Genomic DNA, 15,980 nt, shown 5'->3' on the forward strand with positions numbered 1-15,980 from the left:
AAATAGTTTATCACGACATGACTTTTATGTCCATATCGCACAGCTCTACTGTTATCCTGTTCTGATTCCACACCGTGCTTCCGGGTCTCCTCTATAGAACCGGATGCATGAGAGCATGACTTTTATGTCCATATCGCCCAGCTCTACTGTTCTGATTCCACACCGTGTTTCCGGGTCTCCTCTATAGAACCGGATGCATGAGAGCATGACTTTTATGTCCATATCGCCCAGCTCTACTGTTCTGATTCCACACCGTGTTTCCGGGTCTCCTCTATAGAACCGGATGCATGAGAGCATGAAGCTGTTTGACTCCATCTGCAACAACAAGTGGTTCACAGACACCTCCATCATCCTCTTCCTCAACAAGAAGGATCTGTTTGAGGAGAAGATTGCCAGGAGTCCACTCACCATCTGTTACCCTGAGTACGCAGGTGGGTGATAAACATACTACAAGTACAGTTGAAGTTGGAGGTGTACATCCACTTACGTTGGAGTCATTGAAACTCGTTTTTCAACCACTCCACAAATTTCTTGTTAACAAACTATAGTTTTGGCAAGTCGGTTAGGACATCTTCTTTGTGCACGACACAAGGTATTCTTCCAACAATTGTTTACAGACAGATTATTTAACTTATAATTCACTGTATGACAATTCCAGTGGGTCAGAAGTTTACATACACTAAGTTGACTGTGCCTTTAAAAAGCTTGGAAAACTCCAGACAATGATGTCATGGCTTTAGAAGTTTCTGATAGGCTAATTGACATCATTTGAGTCAATTGGAGGTGTATCTGTGGATGTATTTCAAGGCCTACCTTCAAACTCAGTGCCTCTTTGCTTGACATCATGGGAAAATCTAAAGAAATCAGCCAAATACCTCAGTAAAAAATTGTAGACCTCCACAAGTTTGAAGACCTCCACAAACGCCTGAAGGTACCACGCTCACCTGTACAAACAATAGTATGCAAGTATAAACACCATGGGACCACGCAGCCGTCATACCTCACAGGAAGGAGTCTCCTAGAGATGAACGTACTTTGGTGTGAAAAGTCCAAATCAATCCCAGAACAACAGCAAAGGACCTTGTGAAGATGCTGGAGGAAACAGGTACAAAAGTATCTTTCTCCACAGTAAAACGAGTCCTATATCGACATATCCTGAAAGGCCGCTCAGCAAGGAAGAAGCCACTGCTCCAAAACCGCCATAAAAAAGCCAGACTACGGTTTGCAACTGCACATGAGGACAAACATCGTACTTTTTGGAGAAATGTCCTCTGGTCTGATGAAACAAAAATAGAACTGTTTGGCCATAATGACCATCGTTATGTTTGGAGGAAAAAGGGGGAGGGTTGCAAGCAGAAGAACACCATCCCAACCGTGAAGCACGGGAGTGGCAGCATCATGTTGTGGGGGTGCTTTGCTGCAGGAGGAACAGGTGCACTTCACAAAATCGATGGCATCATGAGGTCGGAAAATTATGTGGATATATTGAAGCAACATCTCAAGACATCAGTCAGGAAGTTAAAGCTTGGTCGCAAATGGGTCTTCCAAATGGACAATGACCCAAGCATACTTCCGAAGTTGTGGCAAAATGGCTTAAGGACAACAAAGTCAAGGTATTGGAGTGGCCATCACAAAGTCCTGACCTCAATCCTATAGAAAATTTGTGGGCAGAACTGAAAAGGCGTATTTGAGCAAGGAGGCCTACAAACCTGACTCAGTCACTCCAGCTCTGTCAGGAGGAATGGGCCAAAATTCACCCAACTTATTGTGGAAGGAGACCCAAAACGTTTGACCCAAGTTAAACAATTTAAAGGCAATGCTACCAAATACTAATTGAGTGTATGTAAACTTCTGACCCACTGGGAGTGTAATGAAATAAATAAAAGCTGAAATAGATCACTCTCTACTATTATTCTGACATTTCACATTCTTAAAATAAAGTGGTGATCCTAACTGACCTAAGACAGGGAATGTTTTTTTAGGATTAAATGTCAGGAATTGTGAAAAACTGAGTTTAAATGCATTTGGCTAAGGTCTGTGTAAACTTCTGACTTCAACTGTAACACACACACACGCCTGTGCGCATGTGAAGAATACACACACACACACAACACATACATGATGTGAAATACTTGGAAGTGTTTGAGTTGTTCCTGATTCAACTAGTTTGTGTACTTTTTTTTTTTAAAGCACAAAGGCAGTATTGAAAAAGCTGTTCGAACCTGTTGTGTTTCCTCTTTTGGGACCATTCCATTGGTTCCATGGTTACCTGGTTACCCATCTCATTCCATTCCATGGTTACCTGGACAACTAAATCAAGCATCTTTATACGGTTGGCTTTTTTGGGAACTTCTCAGAAGTTTTGCTTTGGCTTGCCTTTCTACTACCGATATCCGTTGACATTGTCTCTGCGACCAGTCTTAAAATAAATGATCTGCTATATATAATACAAGGAGTCATAGGCGGCGCGTGGGTTTCAAGCTTGAGGAAGCTGTATTTTTTGCGGCCTATGAAAAGGGGAGACGTAGGCTATGACGTCCATCTAGCCTGAAGGACAAAATTATTGTGCTAACAAAAAAAAAAAATCGCTCCAGTCACCAGGGATATGGCCAATGCGCTCTGCTATAATGCCAATAGGAGAGATCCAATAAGATCTTTAGTCTCAAGGTTCTGCTTGCCTGAGTTAGAATACCGTATGATAACCTGTAGACCATACTATTTACCAAAATTGTCAGTCACGGGTCAATAATGTACGGATATTAGAAGCATGTCTATCTAATACATTTCATGACAAACCATCTAACTACTTGGGTAAACATGTGAATTACCTGCGCAGGTGTATGGCGAACCAGTTACCAACACCTGCGCCGAACGTTGTGCAACAGATCATTCATATGTTTACCTAAGTAGTTAGATGGAGCTTAATATGAGGAGGCTGCAGCCTACATCCAGTATACTACAGTACCCATAATGCACTAGTATTATTACTACAGGAGCCAGTACATATGAGGAAGCAGCAGCCTACATCCAGTATACTACAGTACCCGTAATGCACTATTATTATTACTACAGGAGCCAGTACATATGAGGAAGCAGCAGCCTACATCCAGTATACTACAGTACCCATAATGCACTATTATTATTACTACAGGAGCCAGTACATATGAGGAAGCAGCAGCCTACATCCAGTGTCAGTTTGAGGATCTGAACAGGAGGAAGGACACTAAAGAGATCTACACCCACTTCACCTGCGCCACCGACACCAAGAACGTTCAGTTCGTGTTCGACGCCGTCACAGACGTCATCATCAAGATCAACCTCAAGGAGTGTGGACTCTACTGAGGTGGGACCAGGGATCTTCAGGTCAGTACCAAATCAACCCTTACTCCCTAGCACCTACCCTTTGGGGATTCTATGGGGATTGAACCCATAGAAAGGCTAGCGGGGGGATTGAACCCATAGAAAGGCTAGCGGGGGGATTGAACCCATAGAAAGGCTAGCGGGGGGATTGAACCCATAGAAAGGCTAACGGTGGATTGAACCCATAGAAAGGCTAGCGGGGGGATTGAACCCATAGAAAGGCTAGCGGGGGGGATTGAACCCATAGAAAGGCTAGCGGGGGGGATTGAACCCATAGAAAGACTAGCAGGGGGATTGAACCCATAGAAAGGCTAGCGGGGGGGATTGAACCCATAGAAAGGCTAGCGGGGGGGATTGAACCCATAGAAAGGCTAGCGGGGGGGATTGAACCCATAGAAAGGCTAGCGGGGGGGATTGATCCCATAGAAAGGCTAGCGGGGGGGATTGAACCCATAGAAAGGCTAGCAGGGGGGATTGAACCCATAGAAAGGCTAGCGGGGGGATTGAACCCATAGAAAGGCTAGCGGGGGGATTGAACCCATAGAAAGACTAGCGGGGGGATTGAACCCATAGAAAGACTAGCGGGGGGATTGAACCCATAGAAAGGCTAGCGGGGGGGATTGAACCCATAGAAAGGCTAGCGGGGGGGATTGAACCCATAGAAAGACTAGCGGGGGGATTGAACCCATAGAAAGACTAGCGGGGGGATTGAACCCATAGAAAGGCTAGCGGGGGAATTGAACCCATAGAAAGGCTAGCGGGGGGATTGAACCCACAGAAAGGCTAGCGGGGCGATTGAACCCATAGAAAGGCTAGCGGGGGGATTGAACCCATAGAAAGGCTAGCGGGGGGGATTGAACCCATAGAAAGGCTAGCGGGGGGATTGAACCCATAGAAAGGCTAGCGGGGGGATTGAACCCATAGATAGGCTAGCGGGGGGATTGAACCCACAGAAAGGCTAGCGGGGGGATTGAACCCACAGAAAGGCTAGCGGGGCGATTGAACCCATAACCATGGGGACTCTAACATGTCCTTGCTGTGAGAACTGTTTGGGTTTGGCCTCTAAGGAGGTGACAGGGCGCTTCAGGTTTGTGACCTTTTGAACTTTGTACATACTGAATCACTGTAGACATACACCTGTTATTGGTTAAAGCTGCAGAAGGTTTTTCTTTTATTTTGGGGGCATTTGGGTAATATCTGAAAGGACTGGATAGTCTGACTGTATGTTACAGATTCTTTGTCCTCTTGATTGTTTGATTCAGTGGCAGCATGTGTAGGTGTTGTAATGAAGCAATTCATGAGGGGGGCGTGCTTCATTGGGATGTTAGCACAGCTTGTATTCATGAGGGGGGCATGCTTCATTGTGATGTTAGCACAGCTTGGATTCATGAGGGGGGCGTGCTTCATTGTGATGTCAGCACAGCTTGGATTCATGAGGGGGGTGTGCTTCATTGTGATGTTAGCACAGCTTGGATTCATGAGGGGGGCATGCTTCATTGTGATGTCAGCACAGCTTGTATTCATGAGGGGGGCATGCTTCATTGTGATGTCAGCACAGCTTGGATTCATGAGGGGGGTGTGCTTCATTGTGATGTCAGCACAGCTTGGATTCATGAGGGGGGCGTGCTTCATTGTGATGTTAGCACAGCTTGGATTCATGAGGGGGGCATGCTTCATTGTGATGTCAGCACAGCTTGGATTCATGAGGGGGGCGTGCTTCATTGTGATGTCAGGACAGTTTGGATTCATGAGGGGGGCGTGCTTCATTGTGATGTCAGCACAGCTTGGATTCATGAGGGGGGCGTGCTTCATTGTGATGTCAGGACAGCTTGGATTCATGAGGGGGGCGTGCTTCATTGTGATGTTAGCACAGCTTGGATTCATGAGGGGGGCGTGCTTCATTGTGATGTCAGGACAGCTTGGATTAATGAGGGGGGCGTGCTTCATTGTGATGTCAGGACAGCTTGGATTCATGAGGGGGGCGTGCTTCATTGTGATGTTAGCACAGCTTGGATTAATGAGGGGGGCGTGCTTCATTGTGATGTCAGCACAGCTTGGATTCATGAGGGGGGCGTGCTTCATTGTGATGTCAGGACAGCTTGGATTCATGAGGGGGGCGTGCTTCATTGTGATGTTAGCACAGCTTGGATTAATGAGGGGGGCGTGCTTCATTGTGATGTCAGGACAGCTTGGATTCATGAGGGGGGCGTGCTTCATTGTGATGTCAGGACAGCTTGGATTCATGAGGGGGGCGTGCTTCATTGTGATGTTAGCACAGCTTGGATTAATGAGGGGGGCGTGCTTCATTGTGATGTCAGGACAGCTTGGATTCATGAGGGGGGCGTGCTTCATTGTGATGTCAGGACAGCTTGGATTCATGAGGGGGGCGTGCTTCATTGTGATGTCAGGACAGCTTGGATTAATGAGGGGGGCGTGCTTCATTGTGATGTCAGGACAGCTTGGATTCATGAGGGGGGCGTGCTTCATTGTGATGTCAGGACAGCTTGGATTAATGAGGGGAGCATGCTTCATTGTGATCTCAGGACAGCTTGGATTCATGAGGGGGGCGTGCTTCATTGTGATGTCAGGACAGCTTGGATTCATGAGGGGGCGTGCTTCATTGTGATGTCAGGACAGCTTGGATTAATGAGGGGGGCGTGCTTCATTGTGATGTCAGGACAGCTTGGATTCATGAGGGGGGCGTGCTTCATTGTGATCTCAGGACAGCTTGGATTCATGAGGGGGGCGTGCTTCATTGTGATGTCAGGACAGCTTGGATTCATGAGGGGGGCGTGCTTCATTGTGATGTCAGGACAGATTGGATGCAGTCATAGATATGTTTTTTTTATAATGGTTCACTTTTATCCTCTCTCTTCCTCTTCTGTAGGTGTCTGGTGGACCGTGAGCCTCATGTAAGGGGGATGAAGATATGAGATGACTTGGGACATTTGCATTAGATGATCGTGGAAGTAGAAGAAGATTATGGAAAGTAGAACCAGCGATTGAGACTGTTGGTTGCCATGCTGAATACAGCGGATGATGAATACTGCATTCTGGGATTGTTTTCGTTTTACCACTTTTAATTTTTCTCCATGTTCTCAACCCTCTGATACACTGAGCTCAGGACAGAACTGAACTGTGGGGAAAACCTTAAACAGTGAAATATAGTCACTGTGACTTCTATGGGAACTGCCAAGTCAGACTACAGAATAATTATGTTTTTAGTTCCAGATAATTTACACTGAACAAAAATATATAAACGCAACATATAAAGTGTTGGTCCCATGTTTCATGAGCTGAAATTAAAGATCCCAGACATTTTCCATACGCACAAAAAGCTTATTTCTCTAAAAATTTGGTGCAGAATTTTGTTTACATCCGTGTTAGTGAGCCTTTGCCAAGATAATCCATCCACCTGACAGGTGTGGCATATCAAGATACTGATTAAACAGCAGTATCATTACATAGGTGCACCTTGTGCTGGGGCAATATAAGATAACTCTTAAAGGTGCAGTTTTGTCACACAACACAATGTCACAGATGACCCAAGTTTTAGGGGACCGTGCAATTGGCATGCTGACTACAGGACTGTCCACCAAAGCTATTGCCAGAGAATTTAATGTTAATTTCTCGTCTCCAACGTTGTTTTAGAGAATTTGCCAATACGTCCAACCGGCCTCACAACCGCAGACCACGTGTGAACCACGTCAGCCCAGGACCTCCACATCTGGCTTCTTCCCCTTCAGGATTGTCTGAGACGAGCCAGCCGGACAGCTGATGCAACTGTGGGTTTGTGCAACCTTCTCAGGGAAGCTCATCTACTTAGCCTTGACCTGACTGCAGTTCGGCGTCGTAACCGACTTCAATGGGCAAATGCTTACCTTCGATGGCCACTGGCACACTGGAGAAGTGTGCTCTTCACAGATGAATCCTGGTTTCAACTGTACCGAGCAGATGGCAGACAGAGTGTATGGCGTCTTGTGGGCGAGCGGTTTGCTGATGTCAACGTTGTTAACAGAGTGCCCCATGGTGGTGGTGGGGTTATGGTATGGGTAGGCATTAACTACGGACAACGAACACAATTGCATTTTATTGGTAGCAATTTGAATGCACTGAGATACCGTGACGAGATCCTGAGGCCCATTGTCGTGCGATTCATCCACCGCCACCCCCTCATGTTTCAGCATGATAATGCACAGCCTCATGTCGCAAGGATCTGTACACAATTTCTGGAAGCTGAACATTTCCCAGTTATTCTATGGCCTGCATGCTGTCACCCATTGAGCATGTTTGGGATGCTCTGGATCGACGTGTACGACAGCGTGTTCCAGTTCCCGCCAATATTCAGCAATTTCATACAGCCAATGAAGAGGAGAGGAACAACATTCCACAGGCCACCAATCAACAGCCTGAACAACTCTATGTGAAGGAGATGAGGCATTGTGAACAGAGTGCCCCATGGCAAATTGTGGTCACACCAGATACTGACTGGTTTTCTGATCCACAGATGCATATCTGTATTCCCAGTCATGTGAAATCCATAGATTAGGGCCTAATTAATTTATTTAAATGGACTGATTCCCTTATAATGAACTGTAACTCAGTAAAAATCTTTGAAATGGTTGCATGTTGCGTTTTATATTTTTGTTCAGTGGAGTGATATTTTTATGGCATTTGGTTGATTTATTAACCAACAAATCACACAGATAGAAAAAAAAATCATCCTTGGCTGTGTCCCAAACGACACCCAATCCCCTATGTAGTGCGATACCTTCGACCAGAGTAGTAGTGCACTACATAGGGGAATAGGGTGTCTTTGGAACATATCCCTTCTCTCCATTCCAGTGCTCCCATCTATAGATTGACACAATACTGGTATACACTGAGTGTACAAAACATTAAGAACAACTTCCTAATATTGAGTTGCAACTCCTTTGCCCTCAGAACAGCCTCAAATCACTGGGGAAAGGTGTCGAAAGCATTGTACAGGGATGCTGGCCCATGTTGACTCCAACGCTTCCCACAGTTGTGTTAAATTGGCTGAATGTCCGTTGGGGTGGTGGACCATTCTTGATACACACGGGAAACCGTTGAGCGTGAAAAACCTCAGCAGAGTTGCAGTTCTTGACACAAACCTGGCACCTACTTATATCTGAGATATAAGAAAGATCAGGAAACATTTACAGTACCAGTCCAAAGTTTGGACACACCTCATTCAAGGAGTTTTCTTTATTTTTACTATTTTCTACATTGTTGAATAATAGTGAAGACATCAAAACTATGAAATAACACATTTGGAATCATGTAGTAACTAAAAAAAAGTGTTAAACAAATAAAAATATATTTTAGATTCTTCATGGTAGCCTCCTTGATGACAGCTTTGCACACTCTTGAAATTCTCTCAACCAGCTTCACCTGGGATGCTTTTCCAACAGTCTTGAAGGAGTTTCCACATATACTGAGCACTTGTTGGCTGCTTTTCCTCCACTCTGCGGTCCAACTCATCGCAAACCATCTCAATTGTGTTGAGGTCAGGGGATTGTGGAGGCCAGGTCATCTGATGCAGCACTCCATCACTCTCTTTCTAGGTCAAATAGCCCTTACACAGTCTGAAGGTGTGTTGGGTCATTGTCCTGTTGAATAACAAATGATAGTCCCACTAAATGCAAACCAGATGGGATGGCGTATCACTGCAGAATGCTGTGGTAGCCATGCTGGTTAAGTGTTCCTTGAATTCTAAATTAATCACAGACAGTGTTACCAGCAAAGCACCCCCACACCTACTCCTCCATGCTTCACGGTGGGAACCATACATGCAGAGATCATCCATTCACCTACTCTGTGTCTCACAAGAACACAGCAGTTGGAACCAAAACTCTCCAATTTGGACTCATCAGACCAAAGGACATATTTCCACCGGTCCAAGCAAGTCTCTTCTTCTTATTGGTGTCCTTTAGTAGTGGTTTCTTTGCAGCAATTAGGCCATGAAGGCCTGATTCATGCAGTCTCCTCTGATCAGTTGATGTTGAGATGTGTCTGTTACTTGAACTCTGTGAAGCATTTATTTGGGCTGCAATGTGAGGTGCAGTTAACTCTAATGAACTTATCCTCTGCAGTAGAGGTAACTCTGGGTCTTCCTTTCCTGTGGCTGTCCTCATGAGTATCAGTTTCATTATAGTGTTTGATTTTTTTTGCGACTGCACCTGAAGAAACTTGAAAAGCTTCTTGACATTTCCCATATTGATTGAACCGAAAAAAAAGTCAAAGTAATGATTGACTGTCGTTTCTCTTCGCTTATTTGAGCTGTTCTTGCCATAATATGGACTTGGTCTTTCACCAAATCTTCTGTATACCACCCCTACCTTGTCACAAAACAACTGATTGACTCAAACGCATTAAGAAGTAAAGAAATACCACAAATTCATTTTAACAAGGCACACCTTTTAATTGAAAATCATTCCAGGTGACCTCATGAAGCTGGTTGAGAGAATGCCAAGAGTGTGCAAAGCTGTCATCAAGGCAACGGGTGGCTACTTTGTAGAATCTCAAATATAAAATATATTTTGATTTTGTTTAAACACTTTTTTTTGGTTACTACATGATTCCATATGTGTTATTTCATAGTTTTGATGTCTTCACTGTTATTCGACAACGTCTCCTGGTCTGACAAACACCGCTCTAGCTTTGTCACCTTTCACCACAGGAAGTGTTACATCGACGGTAGATTAAGATGCAACAGCAACAAAACTCTAGTTTAAACTGACAGGTTTTTTTTTTAAAGTTATATTTGTGTTTTATTATGCTAATTCATTTTCCACGGGGGTGTGGACATCGACCTTAGGTGGTTAAGTCTCTTTTTTTTTCTTGCCCGTTCACCCTCTGAATGGTCCATGTCTCAATTATCTCCAGGCTTAGACATCCTCCCCTTCATCTACAACGTTCACCTGGTCAGTCTGGTGGAAAGAGCAGGTGTTCCTAATGTTTTGTCTACTCAGAATGCACACCAGACCAAACCACCAAGCTGGACATCTCATGTCACTATTTCACCTTTGTTGTGTTTGTTTACTGAGTTAATTATCTCATTTAATTTCCTGTAAAACCATTGTCTTTATGGCATGTTGTTTGTATGGACTAGTTCAAACTGTCTTTTTTCATTTGGGGATTTTCTTTACAAGATCAGATTCCATCTATAAGTAGTGTCAATGCTCTAGAGATGGATCGGGAATTAATGTGATAGATTTGACGTGGCACCTAACTCTTTACCTTTCATCACGTTTTACCTAGATTACATCCTTATTTGTTATTTCATTTTCAAAACTTAAATTACAAATGGACCACTTTGTATTGAACAGTATTTTTGTATGTTGGGACTCTTGTTCACTACGGCACATTATTGTATAATATTGATCATTGAATATTGATTATTGTCAAGTGAGATTAATAGTTTTATCGCACCACTTTATAAAACAATACTTATTGATTATCTGGATGAAAATACAATTTTTGTAATTCACTATCTTGATATTTTATAGCCTTTATAATTAATTAAGAGATGTATTTTATCCAAAGTGTATTGTTAAGAATGAACGGACCAATGAACTAGATCAAGTATGTAACAAAAACAATTTTGTACAGAGGGGAAAGCTGTTCTCAGAACCACACTGCATGCCTTCACTTGCTTGGGAGGCAGAAACAAATGTGATACTAAGTAAGTCAGTCCACGAAAGGTTAGGTAGGTTTATGGGTGGGGTTACTGTTACATAAGAAACATTGATTGGTTGGTTCGGGAACCAAGGAGAACTCCACTGAACATTTATTTTGTCCAGAAAACAGTTTGTCAAATAGCCACCAACTGTCTGGGTTAGAGACTGTTAATGACTTCCTCCTCGGTCAGAACTATACCTTACATTCCACGGTCATATTCATCAGGTACCAAAACGGAATAAAATACACTGAAACAGGAAGGGACTACCCGGAATTGTCCAATAAGAAACGCTCTTTTTTTTTTCTCTCTCTCTCTCTCCTGTTGCCAGATGTCTTTTTCGCTACGTTTTGAAACGGTGTGCACTAATGAATGCGACCCTGTAGATGGATCAGATGAGCTGGTTACATTATACTTCTGGTTCAGGTTGACTTTGTTCAGATGTGTTACTATTAACTCTATTAAATGATGGCACTTCAACTCTCTGCTCTATTTTTCTATCCTTGGTTGCATCCTAGATGGCACCATATTCCCCTGTATTACTTTTGACCCGGGCCCGTAGGGAATACGATGCCCTTTTGACCCGGGCCCATAGGGAATATGATGCCCTTTTGACCAGGGCCCATAGGGAATATGATGCCCTTTTGACCAGGGCCCGTAGGGAATATGATGCCCTTTTGACCAGGGCCCATAGGGAATATGATGCCCTTTTGACCAGGGCCCGTAGGGAATACGATGCCCTTTTGACCCGGGCCCATAGGGAATACGATGCCCTTTTGACCCGGGCCCATAGGGAATATGATGCCCTTTTGACCAGGGCCCTTAGGGATTACGATGCCCTTTTGACCCGGGCCCATAGGGAATACGATGCCCTTTTGACCCGGGCCCGTAGGGAATATGATGCCCTTTTGACAAGGGCCCATAGGGAATATGATGCTCTTTTGACCAGGGCCCATAGGGAATATGATGCTCTTTTGACCAGGGCCCGTAGGGAATACGATGCCCTTTTGACCAGGGCCCTTAGGGAATTCAATGCTCTTTTGACCAGGGCCCGTAGGGAATACGATGCCCTTTTGACCAGGGCCCATAGGGAATTCAATGCTCTTTTGACCAGGGCCCGTAGGGAATACGATGCCCTTTTGACCAGGGCCCATAGGGAATTCAATGCTCTTTTGACCAGGGCCCGTAGGGAATACGATGCCCTTTTGACCAGGGCCCTTAGGGAATTCAATGCTCTTTTGACCAGGGCCCGTAGGGAATACGATGCCCTTTTGACCAGGGCCCATAGGGAATTCAATGCTCTTTTGACCAGGGCCCGTAGGGAATACGATGCCCTTTTAACCAGGGCCCTTAGGGAATACGATGCTCTTTTGACCAGGGCCCGTAGGGAATACGATGCCCTTTTGACCAGGGCCCGTAGGGAATACGATGCTCTTTTGACCAGGGCCCGTAGGGAATACGATGCTCTTTTGACCAGGGCCCGTAGGGAATACGATGCCCTTTTGACCAGGGCCCGTAGAGAATACGATGCCCTTTTGACCAGGGCCCGTAGGGAATATGATGCCCTTTTGACCAGGGCCCGTAGGGAATACGATGCCCTTTGACCAGGGCCCGTAGGGTATACGATGCCCTTTTGACCAGGGCCCGTAAGGAATACGATGCCCTTTTGACCAGGGCCCGTAAGGAATACGATGCCCTTTTGACCAGGGCCCGTAGGGAATGTGATGCCCTTTTGACAAGGGCCCGTAGGGAATACGATGCCCTTTTGACCAGGGCCCGTAAGGAATACGATGCCCTTTTGACCAGGGCCCGTAGGGAATGTGATCCGTAGGGAATACGATGCCCTTTTGACCAGGGCCCGTAAGGAATATGATGCCCTTTTGACCAGGGCCCGTAGGGAATATGATGCCCTTTTGACCAGGGCCCGTAAGGAATACGATGCCCTTTTGACCAGGGCCCGTAGGGAATGTGATGCCCTTTTGACAAGGGCCCGTAGGGAATACGATGCCCTTTTGACCAGGGCCCGTAGGGAATACGATGCCCTTTTGACCAGGGCCCGTAGGGAATACGATGCCCTTTTGACCAGGGCCCGTAGGGAATACGATGCCCTTTTGACCAGGGCTCGTAGGGAATGTGATGCCCTTTTGACAAGGGCCCGTAGGGAATACGATGCCCTTTTGACCAGGGCCCGTAGGGAATACGATGCCCTTTTGACCAGGGCCCGTAGGGAATACGATGCCCTTTTGACCAGGGCCTGTAGGGAATACGATGCCCTTTTGACCAGGGCCCGTAGGGAATACGATGCCTTTTTGACCAGGGCCCGTAGGGAATACGATGCCCTTTTGACCAGGGCCCTTAGGGAATACGATGCCTTTTTGACCAGGGCCCGTAGGGAATACGATGCCCTTTTGACCAGGGCCCGTAGGGAATACGATGCCCTTTTGACCAGGGCCCGTAGGGAATACGATGCCCTTTTGACCAGGGCCCGTAGGGAATACTATGCTCTTTTGACCAGGGCCCGTAGGGAATATGATGCCCTTTTGACCAGGGCCCGTAAGGAATACGATGCCCTTTTGACCAGGGCCCATAGGGAATTCAATGCTCTTTTGACCAGGGCCCGTAGGGAATACGATGCCCTTTTGACCAGGGCCCATAGGGAATTCAATGCTCTTTTGACCAGGGCCCGTAGGGAATACGATGCCCTTTTGACCAGGGCCCTTAGGGAATTCAATGCTCTTTTGACCAGGGCCCGTAGGGAATACGATGCCCTTTTGACCAGGGCCCATAGGGAATTCAATGCTCTTTTGACCAGGGCCCGTAGGGAATACGATGCCCTTTTAACCAGGGCCCTTAGGGAATACGATGCTCTTTTGACCAGGGCCCGTAGGGAATACGATGCCCTTTTGACCAGGGCCCGTAGGGAATACGATGCTCTTTTGACCAGGGCCCGTAGGGAATACGATGCTCTTTTGACCAGGGCCCGTAGGGAATACGATGCCCTTTTGACCAGGGCCCGTAGAGAATACGATGCCCTTTTGACCAGGGCCCGTAGGGAATATGATGCCCTTTTGACCAGGGCCCGTAGGGAATACGATGCCCTTTGACCAGGGCCCGTAGGGTATACGATGCCCTTTTGACCAGGGCCCGTAAGGAATACGATGCCCTTTTGACCAGGGCCCGTAAGGAATACGATGCCCTTTTGACCAGGGCCCGTAGGGAATGTGATGCCCTTTTGACAAGGGCCCGTAGGGAATACGATGCCCTTTTGACCAGGGCCCGTAAGGAATACGATGCCCTTTTGACCAGGGCCCGTAGGGAATGTGATCCGTAGGGAATACGATGCCCTTTTGACCAGGGCCCGTAAGGAATATGATGCCCTTTTGACCAGGGCCCGTAGGGAATATGATGCCCTTTTGACCAGGGCCCGTAAGGAATACGATGCCCTTTTGACCAGGGCCCGTAGGGAATGTGATGCCCTTTTGACAAGGGCCCGTAGGGAATACGATGCCCTTTTGACCAGGGCCCGTAGGGAATACGATGCCCTTTTGACCAGGGCCCGTAGGGAATACGATGCCCTTTTGACCAGGGCCCGTAGGGAATACGATGCCCTTTTGACCAGGGCTCGTAGGGAATGTGATGCCCTTTTGACAAGGGCCCGTAGGGAATACGATGCCCTTTTGACCAGGGCCCGTAGGGAATACGATGCCCTTTTGACCAGGGCCCGTAGGGAATACGATGCCCTTTTGACCAGGGCCTGTAGGGAATACGATGCCCTTTTGACCAGGGCCCGTAGGGAATACGATGCCTTTTTGACCAGGGCCCGTAGGGAATACGATGCCCTTTTGACCAGGGCCCTTAGGGAATACGATGCCTTTTTGACCAGGGCCCGTAGGGAATACGATGCCCTTTTGACCAGGGCCCGTAGGGAATACGATGCCCTTTTGACCAGGGCCCGTAGGGAATACGATGCCCTTTTGACCAGGGCCCGTAGGGAATACTATGCTCTTTTGACCAGGGCCCGTAGGGAATATGATGCCCTTTTGACCAGGGCCCGTAAGGAATACGATGCCCTTTTGACCAGGGCCCGTAGGGAATACGATGCCCTTTTGACCAGGGCCCGTAGGGAATACGATGCCCTTTTGACCAGGGCCCGTAGGGAATACGATGCCTTTTTGACCAGGGCCCGTAGGGAATACGATGCCCTTTTGACCAGGGCCCTTAGGGAATACGATGCCTTTTTGACCAGGGCCCGTAGGGAATACGATGCCCTTTTGACCAGGGCCCGTAGGGAATACGATGCCCTTTTGACCAGGGCCCGTAGGGAATACGATGACCTTTTGACCAGGGCCCGTAGGGAATACGATGCTCTTTTGACCAGGGCCCATAGGGAATACGATGCCTTTTTGTGACACATCCCTTGTCTTCATAAACAACACAAGGGCTCCCAAGTGTCGCAGCGGTCTAAGGCACTGCATCGCAGTGCTAGAAGCGTCACTACAGACCCTGGTTTTCGATTACAGGCTGTATCACAACCGGCCGTGATTGGGAGTCCCCATAGGGCGGCGCACAATTGGCCCAGCGTCGTCCGGGTTAAGAAAGGTTTTGGCCGGGGTAGGCCGTCATTGTAAGTAATAATAATTTGTTCTTAACTGTCTTGACTAGTTAAAGGTTAAATAAAATGAATAAAACCACCAGCTGATGGTAAAGTGTGATATGATGTCCATGTATGTAATGGTATTAAGTACAACTCAACTGTTGTCATCACAGTGTTCTGATTCAATTGTACCTATCCAAGGCGTTTGGTCCATCCACTCTGCTCTCACACAACAGGTCAAGCAGAAGAGGAATAGTAGCACCTTAGAGGTCAATTCAGAAAGTAAACACAATTCCTAATTTTCCTCATTGAAGAGAATTGGAT

At 46.6% G+C, this 15,980-nt stretch overlaps 1 protein-coding gene across 1 annotated transcript in view; it reads left to right on the forward strand.

Annotated features, from left to right (window-relative positions):
* Window positions 1–6,939, forward strand: part of LOC110491159 (guanine nucleotide-binding protein G(i) subunit alpha) — a 69,207-nt gene extending 62,268 nt beyond the window's left edge. Inside the window, exons 7-9 of the mRNA XM_036947744.1 lie at window positions 278–431; window positions 3,152–3,363; window positions 6,248–6,939. Coding sequence (XP_036803639.1) covers window positions 278–431; window positions 3,152–3,342 — 345 coding nt within the window. The 3' untranslated portion in view covers window positions 3,343–3,363; window positions 6,248–6,939. The remainder of the gene's footprint in view (window positions 1–277; window positions 432–3,151; window positions 3,364–6,247) is intronic.
* The last annotated feature ends 9,041 nt before the right edge of the window (window positions 6,940–15,980 follow it).

The sequence above is a fragment of the Oncorhynchus mykiss genome, chromosome 16 (assembly GCF_013265735.2).
Source record: "Oncorhynchus mykiss isolate Arlee chromosome 16, USDA_OmykA_1.1, whole genome shotgun sequence".
Lineage (NCBI taxonomy): Eukaryota > Metazoa > Chordata > Actinopteri > Salmoniformes > Salmonidae > Oncorhynchus > Oncorhynchus mykiss.